Source organism: Chionomys nivalis, chromosome 22 (assembly GCF_950005125.1).
Source record: "Chionomys nivalis chromosome 22, mChiNiv1.1, whole genome shotgun sequence".
NCBI classification, from domain to species: domain Eukaryota; kingdom Metazoa; phylum Chordata; class Mammalia; order Rodentia; family Cricetidae; genus Chionomys; species Chionomys nivalis.
In genome coordinates this window covers 45266513-45290185 of record NC_080107.1, presented here as the reverse complement: position 1 = coordinate 45290185, position 23673 = coordinate 45266513, and the positions used below count along the sequence as shown (strand labels likewise).

Sequence of the window (23673 nt, the reverse complement as noted above, 5' to 3'; positions counted from 1 at the left end):
AAAAAAAGTGTTTCATGGCCTGACTTGTGTGTGTCACCTGACCTGTGGCATGGACCAGTTTTCCAATGAAACCTGCTCAGAGGAGCTAATGGCTCAGCCCAGTCCCACACCACACCCATGAGCTGTTCCAGGGCAGCAGGTGTGCAGAAAGGAGCTCTCAGGGTGTGGCCCCAGAGAAAAGCTGAAGCCCAGGCAGGGCTCACTGTAACTTAAAGACTGTGACAACAATTTCAGGTCCAAGATACATCCTTTTTCCTGGGATCACTACTAGTCAGAAGTCCTAATTGTTAAGATTCTACCCTCCTCCACTATGTGAGGACCATGGTGACCTCCCATACCCCCTCACCCAGAAGGTGCGGCTGTGCACCTTGGCATAACCTGCCAGGAAAGGAAACCACCTGCTTCAGGACAGCCTGTGCTCACTCGGTCCTGCAAGGTGTCTGGCCACCTGTACACACTGAAGCAGACAGCACAAGCGATGCTGACCGTGGAACCGCTGTGAAGGGCAGATACTCCCCAGTCCTCAGAACTGTTCTGTGGAGGAACACCTGGCCAGGGCTAGCCTCTACCAGGCAGGGAGGGCGTCTGACGGGAGCACAGCCATGATTATTCTGGGTGACAGACTGCGGTGGCATAGGCACCAGAGGCACCAAGCCCCTGTGGCAGATATTGAGGCCATTCAAACCCTCACTTTCGGGGCTAGAGGGGATTGAGTATCCTGGAAATGCTTATGGCTTCAGGGCCTTACCACATCCCTGTCCCAGAGGGCCACCCGTGCCCCAGCTGTCCCAGCCCCACTCCATGAGCTCAGTTAATGTGTACTCAGTTTCCAGAGTTTCAGATTTTATTTTAAAACAATAGTAAACAATTTCATTTATTTTCTTAAACCACCTCACACTTGGCTTGTCTCAGGCAAAAAGTAAAAAATAAAAATCCTAGGGGAAGAAGAGGGAACGTGACTGACCTACCTCCCTAGAAACCAGCCCTGGCCCTGGCATCTCGAGGGGCTTGGACACAGCCTTTAACAAACACGAAAGGAAAGCACCAAAAACTTGTGCTTCAGCAGCAGGTTAGGAACCTCCACAAAGAAAAGGGGGGGGGGTGTCAAACACAGTCCCCAGGGGCTGCTTCAGTTCTGGAAGCATCTCCACAACCGTGGCAGGGCAACTCAGAGAGAGGCCCGAAGAGGGACCCCTTGCAGCTGGGCAGGTGGGGATCAGAGAGCCCACACCCAGGCAGCTTCCAGGGTCAACCCACACAGGTTTCTAGCCTCCAGGGCAGGCAGAAATCCAGAGCACACAGGGCAGCTGATGGGGGAGGGTGTCAGCACGGCAACACTGCCAGAATCCTAGCTCCTGGTTCCTGTTTTGTTCAAGTGGGAATGAAGACAGATGCTACTGGATGGCCAGACAAAAGGAGCTGTAAACGCTTGGGTGTACTTACCCATATGTGCAGGCTCTTTTGTCGGGAAGGGATTACTGTCTTGGGGATAGAGGACCAGAGAAAGCCCTTGTGATGTTGGGTTGATATAGGGAAGAACACAATGACAGCAGCCGACAGACGGGTGCTCACTCTGGGCCCTGCCCCCAGACAAGGAAACACTGACAAGGTTCCGGAATGGCAATGGTGGCAGGGAGAGCAGGGGATGCTCACTCATGGGTTCCAGGCCCCAGGGCCCCACTCAGGTCCAACAGGAGGCAGGTTGTCCAACCTGTGGCTCAGGGCACGGCCTGGGAGCTGACCTGGGCCCCTTTGTACACAGGGCAGCCACCGCAGAGCATCCTCTTCAGCCCAGACTCCATAATCCCAAAAAATAAATAGTGTGCACTCCACCACCTGGAGTTCCTGGTCTCAAGACCAGAGGCCCGAGCCCCCGTGCTCTATCCAACCCAGGGCCCATGCCAAGAGCACTTTCCACCCAGTCAGGAGCGAACAGCAGCAGAGCCAGGGTCTCTGGCCATGTGACCCACAGGGAGCAGGCCCTCCCAGGGTCCTCGCTGAGGGCCCGACTCAGCCCTTTGGTCCACCATGTCCATTAAAATTAAAGTAAGAAAGAAAAAGGCTCCACTTGGTGACTTGGGTCTGTAGAGTTCTCTGCTTCACCCCTCCGTCCATCATCATGTCCATCCATCATGCAAGGCATGGTACAGGCCAGATTCGGCGGCTTGACCCAGCAACACCCACCAGTCACTGCAATTTTGTTCCCAGCTTGCGTTGTCTGTTCCTGCAAAATGGGGCTGGCTTAGATGTGGGGATGCCTGGTATTGAGTGGCAAGCCCCACAGATATTCTCCCTCCCTGCTCAGTCTCAACGAGACAGGTCAATGCCCAACCATACCCACTCTGGCCAGGGCCAGGGCAATCAGCTCCTGCCATGGGCTGGAACCTGAAGAGGGCCAGCATTAGGCTGGGCTGTATCATGATGGCCCAGGTTTGGAACTCAGGAATTGAGTAAGGGGATGGCAAGACAGGGCTGGGTCAAGACGAGAAAGGTCAGTGATACTTGTCTGGGTCTGTCTATTTGTGGGGAGTTCTGCTGCTACCCCCAAAGCAGCTACAAAAAGGTGATATACTCTTCCGGAGGTAGGTATGCAAGCAGAGGAAGGTATACTCAAGGGGGCTGCCTGGGAGGAAGCATCTACTTGGAGGGACACAGGAAGAATCACCGCTGTGCTCTGGAGGGGCTAGCTGAGGCTCAGAACTAACAGTGCTCAGGTAAGGTACCTGCACAACTAGAAAGTTAACTGTGGCCTACAGGGCCCTGCTGTGATGTGGCCCCAGCCCTTCCATCCTCACGGATCCCTGCTGCTTTGACCCCCAGGAGGGTGGAAACATGGCTGTCTCACTGTGCTCAGCCCCTGCACACAGCCTGACACTGAGCAGGTACCAGGGGGAGCAGAGGATGAAGGCAGGTGGCAGCAGGCTGAGCAGGGCCGGGCAGGGCTGGCTATTCTGGAGCCAGGTGGGGAGCTGAGTGTGAGGCATCTGGGGCCTTTCTGTCACTAATGGGATTGCCCTGCCCTAACCCTCAAATCCCCTTTCCTCATGGATCCCAGGCTTTGCCCTCAAGCTCATTAGGATAATGCGGACCTTGATGTCCTAACACTTCTCCTAGCTGCCAGACACCCACACTGCCCGCACTGCCCAGTGGCATCCTCCGGAGCCTGACCTGCCTCAGCTCTGCTCAGAGTTTAGGGAGTGGCTGGCCTCCACCCTTGAACTCCACCCCAGACTGGGGAAGAGTATGAGTCAGGAGACACCGAAGTGCAGCTTTGCCCTGACTTGTGCTCAGCTTCCAGATAGCCCAGTGTACCCCAGCCTACCCAGATAACAGAGCTGAAGAGTTCTAGGATGGCCACACTTGTGTGCCCTGAAAACCCCGAGGCCCAGCTCTGTATCTGTGCTGTGGAGGATGAACGCTCACATTGGGCCAGTGTAACCAGCTCCCCACCCACTCACAGACAGAGCCCAGGCAAGTGGCTACCTCCTCTCTGGGCCTCACTTTTTCCATTTGAAAAAAAAAAATGGAGCATAGAGGAATTCTGGGTCAGAATGGAAGCAAGTATCTAGCTTTGGAGGAACCTTCCAAATGGAGGACAGTGTGGAGTGACTGCTGTCCCCTGAACTCACCTGGCTTCTGCCCTGGTTACTGTGTACTCAAACCAGAGCACATTGGGAATGAGGCTCGTGTCCCGGATGAGTAAAAACTCGGAGATGGGCCTGGAGAGACAGATACCCAAAAGCCAGGGCCATGGTGAGGGCATGAGCCTACCACCAAGCCAGATATCCCAACAGTTCCTGGAGCCCTCCAGCCTCCTCTACTGCTCCATGAGACTCTTGCTGCCTCCTGAGTCTCTAAGTGCAGAAACAAGGACAGAAGATGGCACTCTGGCTGCTGAGCCTGAGAGGCCCAGAAGCCCCCGGGGCAGGCAACAGCAGGAGAGTGGGTGTTACAGCCTCATGCCACCAGCGGTCCAGGCACTGGGCCATCCCGCACACCAGGCTCTCCAAAGACGGTCACACCTGCAGGAGGGGCAGGGACAAGGTGCTGGGAAGGGATGGGGAATTGGTTACCAGGCTGCTATCCTGGGGAACAGTGGGGTGAGGACTTCTTGGGTGAAGATGAACCAAGCGATGGCCATGAGGCTTCCAGCAATACCCCCATAGAGTACCTGGCTCCAGGTGTGGTACAGCAGGTAGACCCTGTGACAAGGCCAGAAGGGAAATTCATGAGAACCAACCAGGGATGGGCTTGCACAATACTCCTGCTCAAGGGCCAGTTCCTCGGCCCCTGGGTGTGCAGATGTGAAGACTCAAATGGAAGAGGCACTTCAGAGGGCAGCAGGGACATAGGAGCAGCTCATACATCTCCAGACCTGCCTCCTTCCCGGCCAGTTCTTAAACTGGAGCCTGTCTATAAGGGTGCACCCCTCTTACCCCTGCCCCACCAGGAAGCTGAGGACAAATGGCTAATACAAGAAGCTGCTGTTGCAATCCTGGGCTTACCCTGCTGTTAGACAGGGCAGCTGGAGCCTCTGGGCCCAGGGGCCCACAGAGACTGTTCAAAAGAGACCAAGATCCTAGCAGGACCCCAGTGGGCAGGCTGCAGGATGGGGCTCCTCCCTTCATACCTGCTATAGGAGACAAGAAAGGCGGCAGTGAGGAGCCCCAGGGAGAGCAGGTGCCTCCACAGCAAGTCCAAGAACCTGGCGTTATTTGTCTGGTGCATTCTGGAAAAAGAGGTACATCAGAGAGTCTCAGCCCACAGCGTGAACAAGGGCCTCCCAACAGCCCCTGGGCAGGGGTGGGGGTGGGGCAAGAAGCTCACCTTAAATACAGGAACAGGAAGGAATAGACAGAGAAGAACCACATAAACTGGGAATGGCTGGAGGGCATCCCGTACTTAGTGCCCACTGCCGTGTGTGGGCCTGGGGGAGAAGAAAAGAACAGGGCATCATGGGAGGACATGGGCTTCCTCATAATGTCCAACATGAAGCCCTGGGCCCTCGAACTCCCAGCCCTACCTCCACAGGGCCGAGGCTCCTGGATGACGTGTTTGATCAACCAGTTGACACCTTCATTGAGTCCCAGGCCCCCGAGGAATGAAATCTGCTGGGAAAAATGGGCACTCAGTTGGGCCTCTGCATACCTTCTGGCTGCCACCCAATCCCCATGATCACGGCCTCTGACTGGACAGTTCAAACCATGAGTAAACAATCTGGACCCAACTAGGAGACCCTATAGCCTTTGCAGACCAAAAGAGGGTTCTGGGCAAAAAGACTGAAAGAGGGTGGGGCCGGAACTCACCGTGTGTAGCTCCCGCTTGAATATGATGAGGGTCAAAAAACCAACAATAACAAAGACAGGGCTGAGGCTCAGGTAGGCAAGGATGTGGCCAAAGAGATCACCTGTAGGGACAGAGGAACAGGATGAGACAGGACATGGATATCAGAAGAAGGGCCAGTTCTCTGAAAGTCAGCAGGGCCTAAACAAAAGAGGAGGTCCCAGAGTGCAGGGCCACAGCCATGGATACCTAGTTGATGGAAGGGGTGTATCACCAACCAGGAAAGCCCACACGCCATGAGTTTTGAGAAGGTGCCTCTTTGCCCCCATCTTACAGAAGGAACTAAGTCTCAGCATGGCTATGTGCCTTGCTCAAGCAGCATAACCTGAGAGAGATGGAACCTGGATGAACCCCAGTCTCTGGCCTGGTCTAGAGACCGTACACATCACTCTGTCAGAGGGGGAGTCTGAACCCCAAGGTCCGACATGCTGTACATGTCTGGGCTGCAGGTGGGGCTGGGTCTTCTGGAAAAGTCTGTGCTCTTCCAGACACCAGATACAGAGAGAGCCACTCCAGTGGAGCCAGCTCAAAGTGGCCACCCACAAAGTCAGCAGATTCTCAGAGCCTTGCCGCAGTAAGACATTGGTTTTTCCACTCCCGCTAAAGACTGGATGGACCAGGTGAGGACCACTGGCCTCTCTGAGAGACAGAGGCTGATGCTAAGATTACAGTCATGGTCCCTTGCTCACAGGCAAGGCTCCAAAGGCCACTCACCATGGAGACAAAGTGGCTGACTAAGGAACCATCGTTCACTTCCTGTAGCAGCCTGAGCTGCCTGCAGGAACTCAGGTAAGGACTTTACCTCCCTAGACCACCACAGTCTCTCCTGTGTGGGGGGCGGGGGTGGCATCTTCCCCACAGCTGTGAAGAAGTGGTGTAAAAATGCCTAGCATGGTCTCTGTCGCACAGGGCACTCCCACAGTGGGGCTCACAGAGGCTGGGGGAACCCAGTATGGGAAATGGCCCATAGCAGCAGCCTGGCCTTATACAAGCAGGCAGGTTCCCACGGAGGGCAGAGAGAAGATTCCAGGCCTTAAGAGATAGATGCACATATTCCTTACCTGACTTAGAGTTGGCCAGTAACCCAGGTTCAAAGGCTCATGTTGCCATGGTCCCACTAGGGAATACTGAGTGAGTGCCCACCCTTCTCTGAGCCCATGTCTCCCCAGGCCTGAGGTTCTGACACTCACAACTCAAATGGTAATGGCTGGGCCATGAGAACAGGGCATGCGAGGGCCCCTGAACCTCTGACTAAATCCTCAGGTTGCCTTACAGCAAGCAAGACCTTCAGGCTCCCTGTACCCACTGCTAGGGACCCTGGTCACCCTTCCCCTGTCCTCGGGAAGCGTTTTCTTAGGCCCCACCTACCGGGCTCTGCACAGTCCTGGCCCACTTCCCCCCAGCCTCTGCTCCAGTTGTAGGACGGAACTCCAGGTCCCCGAGCGCACTGTGCTGTCCTACTTCTGCACCAATGCACACATGGGGCTCCTCCACCTGGGCTTCGGCCTAGGGGAACTCAACAAACCAAGCGAAGACCCAGCACAGCCCCAGACCCCACAAAGCCCTCAGCCTGAGGCAGGCCTGCGACTGGGCCAAGGCTCATGAGCCACTAGTTAGGATCGGTAGCTGTGGGGTGGGTGCCTCTCTCTGCATGCTTACACTTCAGGTCTCATGAGGGTAGTGACCACGTATCTGCACCCCACTATCCTCTGAGTGGAGCAATGTATGACATCCCACGAGGATCAGACACCACGTTAAACAGGTAAAGGGAGTGTGTTCAGTATATAGAGGGGTGGGTACGTAGAGCAGGGGTTCCCGGGGGTGTCCAGAGGCTGGACTTCACCAGATGTGCCAGGCTCAACCACGGGCATCACACAAGGCCTGCACATGTCATGGTGTTCTCAGTGGCAGCTGCCTTCTCACCTGTAAGGTCATGAGCCCTCCAAGAAGCTACTCTGAAGCCAGGGAGGGAAAGTCAGGAAGGTGTGGAGGCCTCAACCAAGTCTCTCCCCTTCTCCAGGCCTGGTTTCCCTCCTCTGGAGGAGAGACTTTCCACAGAGCAAGAGTGCAAGGCCTTCGCCATTCCAAAACCAGAGCCAGCTCAAGGCCTACCCCTTGGGAGATGCGAGGTGATGCAGAATGAATGAATGAGTGGATGGATGGATGGATGAACAGGTCTGACCCTGGGTGAAACTGCCACACCTTAAGTATAGCCAGCACACCCAGAGCCAAAGTTCTCCCTGCTTGTGGCCCTGTGCTCTCCTTTCCCCGAGTCAGAGGTCAGCAAGGGGCCCCCAGCAGCTCAGCAACCAACATCTACCCAGGGAGGGTGCTACCAAGCTAGATAGCAACTACAGGTAATTTGCTGAGTGCTCGCCACAGCGAACAGGCTAGGCCCTGTGCCAGCACCTCTCAGGTCTGTGCTCATTGAGGCACACGGCATTACAGAAAGGAGACACAGTTCTTGAGCCACTTAGAAGATGAGGTGATCTGAGTGGTGGTGCCTCCACCCCCCGAGGGAAACGTCTCAGCCAAGGCCTAAGCTCCGTACCACTCTACAGAGCCGGAACTTCAGAACCGTGGCTAATGGACCTTCCCACCAGAGAGGCGGGCACTCCCAGAGGCGTGTCGGATGGAAGCTCAGACAAGTCAAGCTCCGGGGGCTCTGTGGCCCCTGGGTGGCTAGCCTCTGCCCCGCTGCTCAGGGCGTGGCGCCAAAAACCCTCCCAAACCTGGCCTAGTTTTGTAGGCTCCCTGAACCAGCGAGCTTTCTCCAGCAAGCAGCCCTCAGCACAGTGAAGGAAACTGGCAACTCCCTGCACGCCCGAGCAGGAGTGCGGCCTCTCTGGCTCAGGAGAGGGCGGGGCACAAGGGACAAGATCCAGGACCAGATCCTTGCCCGCCCCACCCAGACCTCTGGCCCAGGACAGTCCACTAGCACCCCGGGACCCCGGAGAGCGACTTGGCTGCGCAGCCGCAGAGTGCACAAGCCAGGCGCTCACAATTTCGCCCAGCTCATCGCTGCTTCACTGCGCCTGCGCGGCGCGCGCGCCGGCCGAACCCCTCCATGGCTCGCTGTTTGACAGTTCCCATCGCGGTCCTCCTGCGCCCCCAGGCCGGCCCACGCGGCCCAGAGCGCCCCGGGCTGAGGCGCCGGCTCCCGGAGATCGTCCTCGGGCCCGGGGCCGCTTCTTACCTGCAGGGTATTCGACGTGGGTGAGGGTCACCGGCAGCCATGAAGCGGGGAGCGAGCACTGTCCGTCCGCTGCCATCTTACCCGGAGACCGGGCTTGGCCGAGCAACCAATGGGGAGCAAGGGGGGCGGTGGTCCTGACCTATCACGCCGGGGAGGCGCCACGCACCCAATCCGAGGCCGAGTGCAGGTAGTGGCGCAGCCATTCAGGGTGCAGGCCGTGAGGCTGGGCCGCGCGGCGAATCAGAGAGCGGGGACCCTCGCAGCTTTGCCAGTGTCCAATCCTGGGCGAGCGCAGGTAGTTATCTAGCCAATCAGGAGGACGGAGGGGTCCATCGCAGGACAGAGTGCAGAACAGCCAATCAAAAGGTAAGCCTGGGTCGGAGTGTGCACAGGACTAGCCAATCAGGCGCTATCTCGGGGGGCGTGTTGTGCTTTGGTGGGAGCTTTGGTTCTGCTGGCACCTGTTCCCAGAGTAAAGGCTTCGCGCAACCCTGATCCCGGTAGAAAAGGAGCCTCAGCACCACCGGGTCTGAATCGACCCATTTTGAAAACAAAAGTGAGTCACTGTGAAGCCCAGGCTTCTCTTAGCATTGTTTCCCTCACCATCCCAGCCCATAAACGTAAATTGAGGCAAAAGACCTAGAGCGAATTTTTTTTTTTTTTTGCCTTTAACTGACATACAGGAGGCACAGGTCTGCAAAGGAGCCTTTTTGTTAACTCCTGAGACGAGCACATGCGAGGCGTCTTAGATGGAATGCTACTGGTTCCATCAATTACGCTATGTAGTAAGTAAGGCCACTTGGGAATATTTTTAGTAAGTCCAGATGTTCCATGTACCCGTCTCTGTTTTCCCAAAACATTCTTGAGGAAGCAGCCACACCTCCCACCCACAGTCTAGGCCAGTTATTCTGTCTCCAGGCGTTTACCTATGCCGTTCCTCTGCCTAGGATGGGCACACACATTCCTGCCCCATTTCTTGGCTCAGTCTGTTCATACTTACAGGTTCCCAAGGTTAAGAGAAGCCAGATCTCTGTGAATTCGAGACCACTGTGGGCTGCCCACAAAAAACCAGAGGGGGTCTCCATTGCTCTCCTACAGTTGAACCGGCTTTGCCTGCCTCATCTCTGGCTGCATTACACGACACGGTAATTATTTCCTTGTCTGTTTCTGCCAGAAGACAATGGTTCCCTGACCTGAGCATCTCAGCACGTACAATAAAAAGGCAGGTTCCTGGATCTGTCTGGGGCCTGGGTCAACCCAGTAGATCTGATACAAGTGATTGTAACTCCACCTGAAAAAAATAGGCAACATACATCCAAACCCTGACCTAACCCAGACAGACCTGTCGCGTATTTGATAAACATCATAGTACCTGATAGATGACCTAGAAAACATATTCAGTGAATAAGATGGTACTTGGGAGGTGGAATGGGAATAGAGCAAAGCGGTCATTCGCTAGAGTGGTGTAGTTTGGCAGACTGCAGAAGCCAGGCCCGAGGTTAGTCTGAGTAGGCTGGGGACCTGCTGGGGACCCAGAATCCAGCCTGAGATCAGGAAACCCCTGCCCCCAGCTGTTTCAGCTTACCCTCCACCTCCACAGCCCAGCCTGAACTTGTCTGGGTCAGCTGGCCTCACCTCTTTGTCACCTGCCCTTAGCTCTCTCAGGCGCTGCCATTTTTAGCCTCTGATAGAAAGAGGTGTGAAGAATGGCCACGGGCTTCCTAGAATAGTTCTCTGAGACACGGCAGCCTTAGGCGATCAGGCTGCCTAGCCCCTCCTCCACAGGCCCACAGAGGCAAAGTCCCTAACACACACGGAGAGCCTCTGGTCCTGAGGAAGTGACGAGTGAGGAACTGAAGAAGTGTGGGAGTTATGGGGTGAGTTTCTGGCAGAAGAGAGCACATATCACTGTCTTGTGGCCCAGCCTGGCTGTGCAGAAGAACCAGGATGCTGGGGGAGGTGAGCTGGACCACTGAGGCGCTGAAGGCCGGCATGGTGCTGAAGATAGGGAACTCTAGGTAAGTTGCTTTGCTTTTTTTTCTTCCTTTTTTTTTCTTCCTTTTTTGTTTTTTGTTTTTTGTTTTTTGTTTTTGTTTTTCGAGACAGGGTTTCTCTGTGGCTTTGGAGCCTGTCCTGGAACTAGCTCTGTAGACCAGGCTGGTCTCGAACTCACAGAGATCCGCCTGCCTCTGCCTCCTGAGTGCTGGGATTAAAGGCGTGCGCCACCATTGTCCGGCTCTCTTCCTTTTTTTTTTAAAGGCAGGGTCTTACTATGTAATCTTGGCTGGCCTGGAACTCGAACTCATTATGTAGATGATATGTAGGCTGATCTTGAACTCGGAGACCTGCCTGCCTCTGCCTCCCAAGTGTTGAAGCTAAAGGTGTGTGCCACCACACCCAGCCTGCTTTTGCTAATTTTTTTAAGAATTTATTTATGTATTATGTATACAGTATATTCCTACACACCAGAAGAGGGCACCAGATCCCACTAGAGATGTTTGTGAGCCACCATGTGGTTACTGGGAACTCAGGACCTCTGAAAGAACAGCCAGTGTTCTTACCCTCTGAGCCATCTCTCCAGCCCCCACTTTTGCTAATTCTTTTTTTTTTTTCTCTCTTTTTTTTTTTTTTTAAGATTTTTATTATGTATATAGGTTTCTTCCTTCATGTATCCTGTAGTACAGAAGAGGGCACCAGATCTTATTACAGATGGTTGTGAGCCACCATGTGGTTGCTGGGAATTGAACTCAGGACCTCTGGAAGAGCAGCCAGTGCTCTATTCCTCTGAGCCATCTCTCCAGCCTTTTGCTAATTCTTTATGAAAGTACTTAACTGGTTGACTTGTCCTAAAAGTATAGTGCCTGAGAGGCAGAGGAAGGAGGATGGAATTCCAGGCCATGCTGCATAGAAAGGTCCAAAGACTTGATCTACAGAATGAGACTTTGTCTCAGAAAAGAAAGGATGGGTCAGATGGAGTATCCTGTAATCCCAGGAGGCAGGAGGACTGGGAGTTCAAGGTCATTCTCAGGCCACATAGTGAGGTCTTGGGATACATGAGAATCCGCATCAAAAATAGAAGGAAAAAAATACAAACTGAAAACCAACTTGTGTGTGAATATGACTTTGATGCTAGTCCTTGTGGTATACACTCATAATCCCTTCACCTGGGAAGCTAACGCTGGAGGAGTCAGAATGCAAAATCAGCCATATATATGAGCATATATGACATTCTTACAGAAAGTTCCAGAAACCAGATGGATATAGGTCATTGTGTTTCAGAAGCTAAACATAATTGTGTAAGAATCCCCCAGATAGCCGGGCGGTGGTGGCGCACGCCTTTAATCCCAGCACTTGGGAGGCAGAGGCGGGCGGATCTCTGTGAGTTCGAGACCAGCCTGGTCTACAAGAGCTATGGTGCTAAGGACAACCTTGTCCTTGTGACCCTCCTGTTCCCACCTCCACAGCCGACCTCACAGATGTGTGCCACCATACCCAGCTTAGGTGGCTCTATCGAGACTGAACCCAGGCTTCCTGCGTGCTCGATTCCACCAGCCGAGCCACATCCCCTGCCCTGTTCTGCTTCTCCCTTTTGAGAGAGGGTCTCATGTAGAGCCAGACAAGCCTACAATTCTGTAGCCCAGGGTGACCTTGGACTCCTGATTGTCCTCATCTCTACCTGAGTGCTAGGATTCTAAGTGTGTGCACACTTCACCTGTCCCTTTTTGAGACAGGGTCTCTTGAAGCTCAGGCTGGCCTTGAACTCTGTGTAGCCAGAGATGGTTTTGCCCTTCTGATCCCCAGGATTGCAAACTGTGCGACCAGACCCACATCATTTTCAAATAAGGCTAGAGTCAAGCCATGCCAGGGCGCCAGTGCGGGCACAACAGAATTGCTGGGCTTTAGGGACAACTGTGACGCTAACACTCTTACAGGAACATTGCCTTAAAGATCTGCTGGCTGAAGTGCTTATGAAAGAAGTTCATGCCTGAAGCTTGCTCTATATATCCCAGAGAGGAAACAGAAAGCGAATGTAGAGGAATGTTGATGCCAGCTAAAGGTGTTGGTTTTGCAGTGTACTTTGTTGGTTTTGAACAATACACTGGTGCAGTGCTGGGGATTGAATTCAGGATTCTGTGAATGCTGGACAGGTGCTCTGCCACACACACCCCTTCAGATGCAGAGCCAAGCAGATCTCCCTGAGTTCAAGATCAACCTGGTCTACATAGCAAGGACTAGAACATTCAGGGCTACATAGATCCTGCCTAAAAAAAAAAAAAAAAAAAAAGAGAGAGAGAGAGAAAAAGGAAAACCAACTAACTAACTTCTGTACAGAGACCCTAAGTTCCCCGTGTGTACGTTGTACAGATGAGGCCAAAGGTCAATACCAAATGTCTTTTTTTTTTTTATTTTTCGAGACAGGGTTTCCCCGTAGTTTTTGGAGCCTGTCCTGGAACTACCTCTCGTAGACCAGGCTGGTCTTGAACTCACAGAGATACACCTGCCTCTGCCTCGAGTGCTGGGATTAAAGGCGTGCGCCACCACTGCCCGGCTCCGAATGTCTTCCTTTATCATCAATCTTGACTTGTTTTAATGCAGGATTGCTCACTGAACCCAAATTTGTGATTCAGCTAAACTGGCTGGTCTTCAAGGCCCTAAGGATCCTCCCGTCTCTACCCCCGTTACAATTATGCTGCCACGGTGCCTGCCTTTTCCGGGTGCTGGGGACTGAACGCCCACTGCTAGCACTTGACCTGCTTGAGCCATCTAGTCCACGCCCAGTCCCTAGCCCTTACAGGGTCTCACTGTGTAGCCCTGGCTGGCCTGAACTTACTGTGTAGACCAGGCTGGCCTCAAACCCATAGAGATCCTCCTGCATCTGCCTGAGTGCTAGGATTAAAAGCATGAGCGTTCATCACCTATTGGCGGGTTTTGTCAACTTGACACAAGCTGCAGTCATCAGAGAGGAGGGAGCTCAGCTGAGAAAACGCCTCCATAAGATGGAGCTGTAGGTGAGCCGTTAGGGCATTTTCTTAGTGATTGATGGGCTTGAAGGGCCCAGCCCATTGTTGGTGGGGCCATCCCCGGGCTGGTAGTTCTTGGTTCCATACAAAGGCAGGCTGAGCAAGCCTATAAGGAGCATCTAGAGTATTCACCAATGGTCCCTGCATCAGCTCCTGCCTCCAGGTTCCCGCCCTCACTACTTTTGGTCATGGTGCTTCCTCACAGCTACAGTCACCCTCAGACAGATGCCCATGAAGACACGTGAAGATCTGATGGGCTGTGGTCACCTGGGCCAACTTCTCAACCCCTGGCTGGGTGCAATGCAGAAGTGCAGGCCACCTACCTCACATCTGTACCTTGCCATCTTGGGGACCCAGAGACCCTGTCATGCTGTCACATGGCTGCAAGAGTGTTCACAGCCCACATCACAATTACCGCACCAAAGGGCAGCTCTCCAGTCACTGCTCCACCCCAGCCCGGCCCTACACCCAGCAAGACGCAGGAGAGGCCGTTTCTGTCATTTATCTGACGCACAGTCATTGCACACGCTCTTCATGGGGTTTAGAAGTTGACAGATCGAGTGCTGGAGGGCAGTGCGGGACACGTGAACAAGGACAGATGAAAATGCCACCGCTGTGAGGTTCAGGGGCAAATAAGGGTGGGCCTGGGCCAGGGCTCACTCACAGCTCAGTAAGTGCAAATGAACGGAATGTCAGACTGAGCGCAGAGGGAGGGCTGCTCCTGAGCACAGGGCCTCGGTCACCCTCCCACCCTCTCCTCACTGTGTCCTCCCGACCCTGGGAGGGACTGGGTCCCAGGAGCCCATGCTCAACCCCAGACCAGACCAGGAGTCTCGTCCCCTGTAGGTCTCACAGCCTGAAAGGAGCAGAGCATCCAAATAAAGTGTTAAGGCAATAAATAAAAATTTCCCAGCTCGGGATAAAGGAGAGGGCTCCCAGGACCCCTGCAGCTGCCATGACAATGCTTGCAGAGCTGTCTGCAGGGCCCTGGGTGGCAGCAGCCCTGAGGTGGGCGCTATGCTGCTGGGCAGCCCCAAAGTCCGTGTGCATGGAGTTAAAGGCAAAATGCTGAGTCCGCTTCTTGTTGGGGGGGCTGACCCTGCCCTCCCTGCCATGGTTCCCAGGCCCTCACTTCTAGAGCAGCAGATGGTAAGCCTTTGTGAGCTCTGCTTAGAGCCCTCAGCTGGAGCCTAGCACTGCCCAGGGAGTTCCAGGCTCACAGGGAGGTGGGATGTGCCCAGTCCCACCTCCTCCATCTTTGATGGTGGCAGAGGTGGGATAAAAACTGAGTCTTTGGCAGGGCATGGGAATGTGGGAGGACAGGGTCCTGGGTTGGTGCCTGGGTTTCTGAAGGGAGCATGGGTGGGGCGAGCTCACCTCTGGATGGCCCAGACGGGGCTTTCCATCCCGACCAGAAGCCTTGGTGCTGGCTCCTACTCCAGGACCCTGTGACTGTCACCACATAGCCCTCATGTCTTATCCCTCACCGACACCTCCTTGCCCTCTGTCTGCAGCCCGGAGGGTACTGGGGCTCTGTGGTCCATATCTCTACACCTTCTTCTCAAGTCTTCCCCTTGTCACACCTTGCTGTCCCTGGCCTGCCCCTGCTGCCCAGGCAACCCCAAGGGCATCTGGATAGGCTCCTAGTGGTTCCTCTCCATGGAAATTTGTCCTCCAGGTGTTGGGATTCCCAGATGAGCAGGTATAGCAGGCTCAGGGACAATGGCCCTTGGCCACCCTAACCCTTGGATGCCAACCCGAAGGAAGGGAAGGGCAGCCTTTTCTCTCCCATCACCCTTGTGAATGAGGCTCAAGCAGCCACCTCTCCCCTCAGGCTGTGTCCCCATTACTGCAACTCTTCCAGGGGCCCATTCTCTTGAGGTACCGGCCCGTTCAGCCCAGTGCTACTAGCCACTGGCGCCCCCAGGTAGCCCAACAGGATCTCGCTGCGGCGTCGGGATAACTGCAGGATGTCGTCTGCTAGGGCTGGCACCGATGTGTAGCGCACGTTGTCCAGGTCGAACATATCCCTCAGGTACTGCACAATCTGGTGCTGCGGTAGAGACTGGTGTTGGGCCTGGTCCTGTGACATTTTCTACGTCCTACAAAGTCCTTTCTCAGTGACGAAGCCCCAGCCCACCCTCCCGGTCTCAGGCCCTGCCTTCCTGGGGCTCCTACATCCTCAACTAGAACAGTCCAGCGCCCCACCCCTCTTCTGGCACCGAGGGTGCCTGTATCAGGAGCAGGGAAGCAGGGGTTGTGGTCATGTACCTTGAAGAAAGCACAGACTTCCGCGAGCTGGGGCTTGGGTCCGAGGAAGCCAAATGCCAGCACAGGACTGACATGCTCCGATACGGAGTAGAAATGGGAGATGAAGCCATCAGGCACCTATGGTGAGTGGCAGGGTTGGGGATCAAGGATCATTTAAAGGCCCTGGGTCCTGGTTAGCTGACCCTAGGTAAGCGGGGGTCCTGTATAGCCCTGGTTTTCAGATCTACAGAAAGGGCTAGCAGACATTTCTGAGAGCTGCCCCATGCAGGCCTTAATGGGCCAAGTCTCCCGAAAGAAAGCACTAGCCATGGTAACTGGTGCTGACTGGGCAGTAGAACCTGGTAGCCACGGGGACCAATCAGCTACTCCATCCAGGGTGCAGATGCCATCTGCCTGCTCCCTGACTCCTGTGGGCACTGGCCACTCATGTGCACCCCCCACCCCTGCCAGTGTCCTCCTCTGCTCAGTCCTGGGATATGACGGCTGCTCCCAAGGGAAGAGACAAGGTAGAGCTACATGCCTTCTGGGGCACTTGGCCAAGCGGGGTACAGTTGCAGGATGGGTGGTTGGTGAGGAGTGGGGGGCTCGGCTGCACCTATCCCTTCTAGTCGGGGAGTCCTGGCCGCTTAGGACTCAGCAGCATTCCCAAGGGGTCTCACTAATCACTCACCATCAGGAGCCTCCTCTTGGCTTTCAGGACAGACCAGCACGCAGTGGCCAAGGCCTGTAAGAGGTAAGAGCCCAGTCTAGAGTTAGAGCACTTTCACCCACAGCCCTGTCCTGGCCCAGGACGAGCCCTTCCCACAACTCACTCACACTCAACCATGCCTGGACCTTGCCTTTCCTTTACCCTAAGTTTGACAACAGATGACTTATCACTTTATATGTGTGTGTTTATACCCTAAATTTGACAACATGCCTAGTTTTCACTCTGTGAGTGTACCTGTGTGAGTTTGTGCACTGTGTGTATCCAGGAGCCTACAGAGTCCCCAGGCCAGGGGATGCTGGATCCCTCAGAAATGGAGTTACAGGTGGTTGTGAGTGACCATGTAAGCATCATGAAACAAACCTGGGTTCTTTTCAAGAGCAGCCAACACTCCTCCCTACAGAGCTATCTCTTTAGCCCCATACACCTAGTTTTGAATCTAGGCTCCAACACTTACCGCTTCGGAACTGCAGTTAGGTGCTGAGGCTTCCCAGGCTATTCCCTCCTCTGCGAAACCCTGCCCACCTCACCTGCTGGCTGTGGGGAGCCACTATGAGCATCTATAAATGGCCTGCTTGGAGATCAGTCATGGGCAGCAGCACCACAATGTTACTAGAGTTATCACTGGCAGCCTTGGGTTTTTTCTTTGGTTTTGTTTTTTTCTCTTTTCTTAAAAACTTTGCTTATATTTTATGTATGAGTGCTCTGTCTGCGTGTGTGCCTGCATCCTAGAAGGGGGCATCAGATCCTATTACAGGTGGCTGTGAGCCACCACATGGTTGCTGGGACTTGAACTCAGGACTTCTGGAAGAACAGTCAGTGCTCTTAACCTCTGAGTCATCTCTCCAGCCCTTGGTTTTGATTTTTCAAGCCAAGGTCTCACTACATAGCCTGGCAGTCCTGGAAATAGTTCTATAAACCAGGCTGGCCTCAAACTCAGAGATATGCCTGCCTCCACCTCCCAAATACTGGGATTAAAGGTGTGCACCACCACTGCCTGGCTAGTTTGATTTTTGATTGTTTGTTTGGGGGGTAGAGGTGTTGGGGGAGGGGGATTACTTCTATTTTAAACTAAGGTGATGCACTAAGATGTCAACCCAGGCCGGGCGATGGTGGCGCACGCCTTTAATCCCAGCACTCGGAAGGCAGAGGCAGGCAGATCTCTGTGAGTTCGAGTCCAGCCTGGTCTACAAGAGCTAGTTCCAGGACAGGCTCCAAAGCCACAGAGAAACCCTGTCTCGAAAAAATAAAAAAAAAAAAAACAAAAAAAAAAACAAAAAAAAAAAAAACAAAGATGTCAACCCAGGGTAAGAGTCTGAACCACATGAAGTACAATGCAAAGGGAAATGTGCACTTCTGCCAGACCAGGACATCAGGAAACTCTGGAATGCCCTGAGTCTGTCACCCCAGATCTCAGTGAACAGGGACTGGCCCTGGAGTTGGAAGATAAATGAACTCCAGGAACAAGAGACTAGTACCCAAGTTATGTGCCATGAACACATAGGAAAGGGACAGTGGCCCACCGTTTCCTTGAAGCTGTCGGACAGCCAGCGGTTCCGCAGGACAGCGAGCACCGAAGATGGGGGGTTCTCCAAGTCCTCGAAAGCATCCATGAGGATGAAGTCCAGCACAATGTCAAAGAAGCTCATGCATGCCACCTGCAAGAGGGGATGCTGGGTCTAGAGCTGCTGCGCAGACAGCTGTGGCTGTGGGGGCTGTGCAGCACGCGTGAGGAAATGGCTGGAACCCAGGCTGTGTGTGTGCAGTGGTGAGCCACCTCAGCTGCTTAGTATACATGTAGAGCTGGGCACAAGCTCCCACCAAAAGGATCTCAGTTCTGTAGGACCCGAGAAGCTTGACACGAGCCAACTCACCCCTCGGCCCTCCAGCTCCAGTCGGGTGGTGGCCCAGGTCTCAGGCCGCAGGGCGTAGCTCAGCATCTCCTCATAGCTCTCCAGGAAGCCTTTGGGACTCTGTGAGAAGCACAGCCAGTTCTGGTTGGGGGAGAGGCCCTGAGACCCAGCAGGGTAAGATTCACAGGCAGGCTGGGCTGTGGACAGAATGTGCCAGCAGGGCTGGGCCTTACTCCAAGGAGGAGGCGTCTTTTGCCTGAACCTTCCGACAACCAGGGTGTGTCTGGGGCAGAATCCACACCAGAGCACCCAGCCATGTCTGTTTGGCTCATGACTAAACACCTGTGGCCTTCTGGGAGCCAGGCACAGCTCCATTACATGACCTGTCCTTGGAGAGGCCCGGGAGGTGCGGTTTTCAGGGGTGGGAACCATAGGCCAGCCCCTGGCACAGAAGCACTCCCTGAGCACTGGAGCAGACTATTGCAGAGCCAGGGCATAGGGCTCAGTAGCACAGGCTTGCTTAGCATGGACGGTGGCTGACACAGGATACATTCACTTACAAATGGAAAGAGAAAGACCCAAGTCTTGGCCAAAGGCGGCAAGGTTACAAAATGGCCGATGCTACAACTGCAGACAGGGCTCTGAGAGCGCCTGTGCTGGGGCGCAGGGCCTTTTGTAGTGGAAAACAAAGCCGAAGACTGACTGGGGCAGAGGCAGCAGAGGCCTGCTCAGAACAGCCGGGCCCTAGGCCACTGGTTTTCTGTTCCCCCTCCTATTCCTGGGAGGCCAAGGAGAGCCAACTAAGGCATAGGCTGGACCCGGCATTCGTGACTACAGGGCATGGCTCTACACTTCACTTGCTTGGGGGCCTGGAACACCTCCTCTCCCTCTCCAGTCTCAGTTTCCTCATCTGCTACTCGAAGACTGTGACAGAGCTGACGGCTGCTGGAGAGACAGAAGAAAGAGCAGCCTGGAGCTCACTTGGGGGCAGATTGCAGGCACTGGGGACAGTCGCCTGGCTAAGGCAAACACAGCACCCATCAGAGCCTTCAATGTCAGGGGTTCAACTGCACACACACCCATGCCAGGCTTATAATCCTGGCCCCTGGGGGCTTCACTGCATGGTGGGAAGGACAAGGGGCATCCTATGTAGGATGCAGGGTGAGAAGGCCAGAGTTGAGAACCCTCCGGGTTCATTTTCTTTGCCATTATATATCATACACACTTCCCATACTCTCTTCTATATGGACTTCATAACTGTCTAAATAAAGAGTAATAAAGGAGCCGGGCGATGGTGGCGCATGCCTTTAATCCCAGCACTCGGGAGGCAGAGGAAGGAGGATCTCTGTGAGTTCAAGACCAGCCTGGTCTACAGAGCTAGTTCCAGGACAGGCTCCAAAGCCACAGAGAAACCCTGCCTCGAAAAAAAAAAGTAATCAAGGAAGATGTGCTATGCACAGGGGCAGCACAGAGGAAGGTCCAAAGCAGGCAGAGCCTGGTCTCCACACGTCTGGAGCGGTGGGAGACAAGTGTGGTCGCAGGGTCTAGATCAGGAGAGCAAGGACTAAGAGGACAGCCTATAACAGCTTCGCTCCAGCAGAGCCCCAGGACGCTGAGGCAGGAGCATTGGCATGAGTAAGAGAGAGCCAGCATGATTCTGCAGTGGCAAAGGCACCTACCACGTGCTGACACCTAGAGTTCAGTCCTGAACCCATACAGAAGAGAGCCAATTCCCACAAGCGGTCCGCCGTCCTCCACATGCAACAGGTGTAGTGCACAGGCCCCCAGACTCATGTACACAAAACAAAAATTTAAAAGAAGCTGGGCATGGTTGTGCATGCTTGTGATTGACTGTACCACTTGGGAGGAGGCAGGAGGATCAGGAGTTCAAGGTCATCCTCAGCCACAGAGCCAGCCTGTTACACAAGACCCTCTCTCTCAAGAGACTTGCTCCAATCCGACAAAAGCACAAGCGGGTGATAAATATGGAGAGCCGTGCAATCTCTCCCGTAAGCAAAGAGCCGTGGAGCAGTGGACAGAGTGGCAAAGGTTAAGGTTACAGAAGCCCAGTACCAGCCAAGACTGAGCACACAAACTCTTCTGCTGACAACAGGGAGCAGTGAGAGCCTTTGGAAGTCCTGCCAGGGCCTGAGAGAGACCTCACAGGTCCCCATGGAGTCTGTGTGGGGATGAATGCAGCCATCAACACCTGAACAACAGCAGATGCCACCAAGATGCCTGCCCACAAGCTGGAGGGCTTTGCAGGCAGTAATTCCCACACCAGCAAGTTAGAGTGGAACAGGAAGAGATACCCCGTGACGTCACTAAGTAAAAACTGCATGATGCTGGCGGGGCACAGCTGGTGAGGTGGGCAATGGCACCCGCAGTCAGAACATCCACAGAGCAGATCTGGGACTTCAGCAAGGGTCACCTTGGACAGATGCGGGGACTTTCTGCAGTATGCATTTCTTTCGTTGGTTTTTTATTTTTTTATTTTTTTTATTTTTTATTTTTTTATTTTTTTGGTTTTTTGAGACAGGGTTTCTCTGTAGCTTTGGAGCCTGTCCTGGAACTCCCTTTGTAGACCAGGCTGGCCTCGAACTCACAGAGATCCGCCTGCCTCTGCCTCCCGAGTGCTGGGATTAAAGGCGTGTGCCACCACCGCCCGGCTGGTTTTTTATTTTTATTATTTTGTTTTGTTTTTCAAGACAGCGTTTTTCTGTAGCTTTGGAGCCAGTCCTGGAACTTACTCTGTGGACCAGGCTGGCCTCAAACTCACAAATTTCCGCCTGCCTCTGTTTCCCGAGTGCTGGGATTAAAGGAGTGTGCCACCCCCTCCCCACACCTTGTGGTTTACATTTTATAACTGGTCATTTTTATAAAGCTGTACTGTTTGAATCACAAGTAAGAAAGAGTTCAAGTCTCTAGCCTTCTTAGTTGGAGCAGGGAGGGTTTCCAGTTTGGGAGGGACTGGCAACCCTTTCCCAGCACCCCATGGCCATATGAAGACGCCAGGACTCTATGTATGCATGTGCGGGCCACACAGGGGCTCAATGAGACTGACTGGCAGGAGCTCACAGTACTAGGATTACAACACACTCTACCGCACGTGGTATTTAGCAGACGGGCTCTGAATTCAGGTCCTCATGCTCGCCCGGCCAGCACTTAACAACTGAGCCATCAGCTCAGCCCCAAGAACCGCTGCCTTAATTAATACTGTGTTCACAGGAGTGCAGACACCCATACCACAGGCCGCATGAGGAGGTCAGAGGACAGCTTTTGGGACTTGGTCTCCCTTTTCATCATGGGTTTTGGGGATCTTCCTCAGGTCACCAGTCCTATAGGGCACAGTTTTACCCACTGAGCCATCTCATAGGTCCCAGTTTGTTGTTTTTAAAGAGCCAATCAACAGTTAGCAAAACAAAGCAAACACCAGTCAGAAATAAGGTCTCGGAGGGAAAGATCATGGGCAAGAAAATCTGAAACAGTCCCACCCCGGCTACCTTCTCAGCTCTGGTCATCAGGCCTGTCACCATCTGCCGGCCGACCTCCCCAAAGAAGACCTGGTTGTCCCTTTCTTCCAGAAGCCCCTGAAGAAAGAAGGAGATGAGCTGTTGGCCTCCCAGAGCCCATGGAGAGGGCAGAGTGACCCTGTGTGGGGCAGGCCCAGTGCCCTCCCCAGTGACCCCCGCACCACACCCACCTCAAAGGCCTGTCGTACACAATGCAACTTGGCCAAGAAGTCCTGGTCACTGTAGCAGCCCAGCAGCTCTGTCCTGAGGAGAGGGACAGATGGTGTCATGCCACCTGGTCCTGCCTAGCCAAGGTCCAATGGAGGTAGGGTGTACTCTGGGCAAGGATCCAACCAGGCCCGCCTCAGCCTGGCAGTATGACCTCGTCTACATCCAGTCTCGCCCCACTCAAAGGCACAGGCTGACTGGATGTTCTCTGGGGCCTCATTGGCCCCTCTGGCCCTGGGCACAAGTAGCAGTTATGGCTATGGTGCCTAGCCTGACCTTAGCCTCCTTTAGACCACAATCAGCCATCACTGCTCCCTGGAAAAGTACTAAAATGGCCAACCGGTTCCATATGGCGTCTCTCTCCCAGTTACTAGAGCCCTCGACAGATTTCAGGCAGTGGACTTTTAAACCATGACAAGCCACGATGGGAAAACAAAATGCAGGACACGGGACAGCAGGTTTACTTCAGAGGGCAGAGTGCCACTCTCCCTGAAGATTACGATATCTATGTAGTTAATGCCGATGGGAGAGACATTCTCTTGAGTAGTGCAGCCTCTGACAAGGTGTCCATGCTCCTAAACAACCATCAGCCATGCTCTGTGCTGCTGGAGGCAGCCCTAAGGAAAACACACCAGCTCACTCGCTCTGTTCATGCTCTCTCTCTTACACACACACACATACCCTCGCTTCCTGTTCATGCTCTTTTACACACGCACACACACGATGACATAAAAACAGAAGGTGAAGATAGTTGGAAAGAAGGATTAGTGGGAAGGGGAGGAGGACAGGGCTTGAACATGATCAAAACACATGTTCATGCATTATAATGTCACAATGAAACTATTATATATAATTAATATATGCTAATAACATTTTCTTACTGGGTTGTGGTTGCACACACCTTTAATCCCAGCACTCAGGAAGGCAGAGGCAGATGGACCTCTGAGTCTGAGGCCAGCCTGGGCTACAGAGCTAGTTCCAGGACAGCCAGAGCTTCACAGAGAAACTCTGTCTCAAAAAAACAAAACAAACTGGGTGCCTCCCAGCACGGGGGGGGGGGGGGGGGGGGGGGCTAGTGGCGGGAGGATCAGGAGTTCAAGGCCATTCTTGGTCACACAGTAGTTCCAGTTCAAGGCCAATTTGGGATTTACAAGATTGTCAAGTGCCCTACCTAAAAGAGAGGGTTAAGAGATCCACTGTAAGCACAGGACAGGGAGGGCAAGAGACCAGAGGACTTCTGTCAAGGTCACAAACTACTTTTATTTTCAAAGTTTTCAGGAGAGGGTGTGTTAGGCCACTCGACCTTGAGCCGCCCAACCTTGAACCCCAGCTTGCTGTTGGCCTGTTTGTCTAGGACTTGGCAGGCTCCACAGACCTAGCTCTTTCTAAAAGTATGGCTGTCTTTCTCAGCCTCCAACTGTCTCAGGAACACAACTCAGGTCCTGTGAGCCGAGGTAAGCATTCTACCATGGAGATACTTCCTTGACTCTTGGTTTGTGGGTATTTTTATTTTGTTTTTCAACACAGCATTCTCTGTATAACA

General features: G+C 53.8%; 2 protein-coding genes across 3 annotated transcripts in view; both read right to left on the bottom strand.

Moving 5' to 3' along the window:
• Positions 1 to 834: 834 nt before the first annotated feature.
• Dolpp1 (dolichyldiphosphatase 1) lies at positions 835 to 8701 on the bottom strand. Its single transcript, XM_057755148.1, has 8 exons — positions 8540 to 8701; positions 5307 to 5407; positions 5024 to 5108; positions 4828 to 4927; positions 4631 to 4729; positions 4074 to 4202; positions 3630 to 3719; positions 835 to 2224 (listed from the first exon to the last, which is right to left on the bottom strand). Exons 1-8 carry the CDS (start codon positions 8613 to 8615, stop codon positions 2188 to 2190), a joined length of 717 nt encoding a protein of 238 aa, XP_057611131.1. The 5' UTR covers positions 8616 to 8701; the 3' UTR covers positions 835 to 2187.
• A 4275-nt stretch (positions 8702 to 12976) lies between these two features.
• The window catches only part of Miga2 (mitoguardin 2), a 29710-nt gene continuing 19013 nt past the window's right edge, over positions 12977 to 23673 (bottom strand). For both annotated transcript variants that reach the window (XM_057755164.1, XM_057755165.1), the window contains 7 exons: positions 22094 to 22166; positions 21894 to 21980; positions 18412 to 18510; positions 18061 to 18195; positions 16502 to 16555; positions 15832 to 15948; positions 12977 to 15613 (listed from right to left, as the gene is read on the bottom strand). In XM_057755164.1, coding sequence (XP_057611147.1) covers positions 15407 to 15613; positions 15832 to 15948; positions 16502 to 16555; positions 18061 to 18195; positions 18412 to 18510; positions 21894 to 21980; positions 22094 to 22166 — 772 coding nt within the window. In that variant the 3' untranslated portion in view covers positions 12977 to 15406. The remainder of the gene's footprint in view (positions 15614 to 15831; positions 15949 to 16501; positions 16556 to 18060; positions 18196 to 18411; positions 18511 to 21893; positions 21981 to 22093; positions 22167 to 23673) is intronic.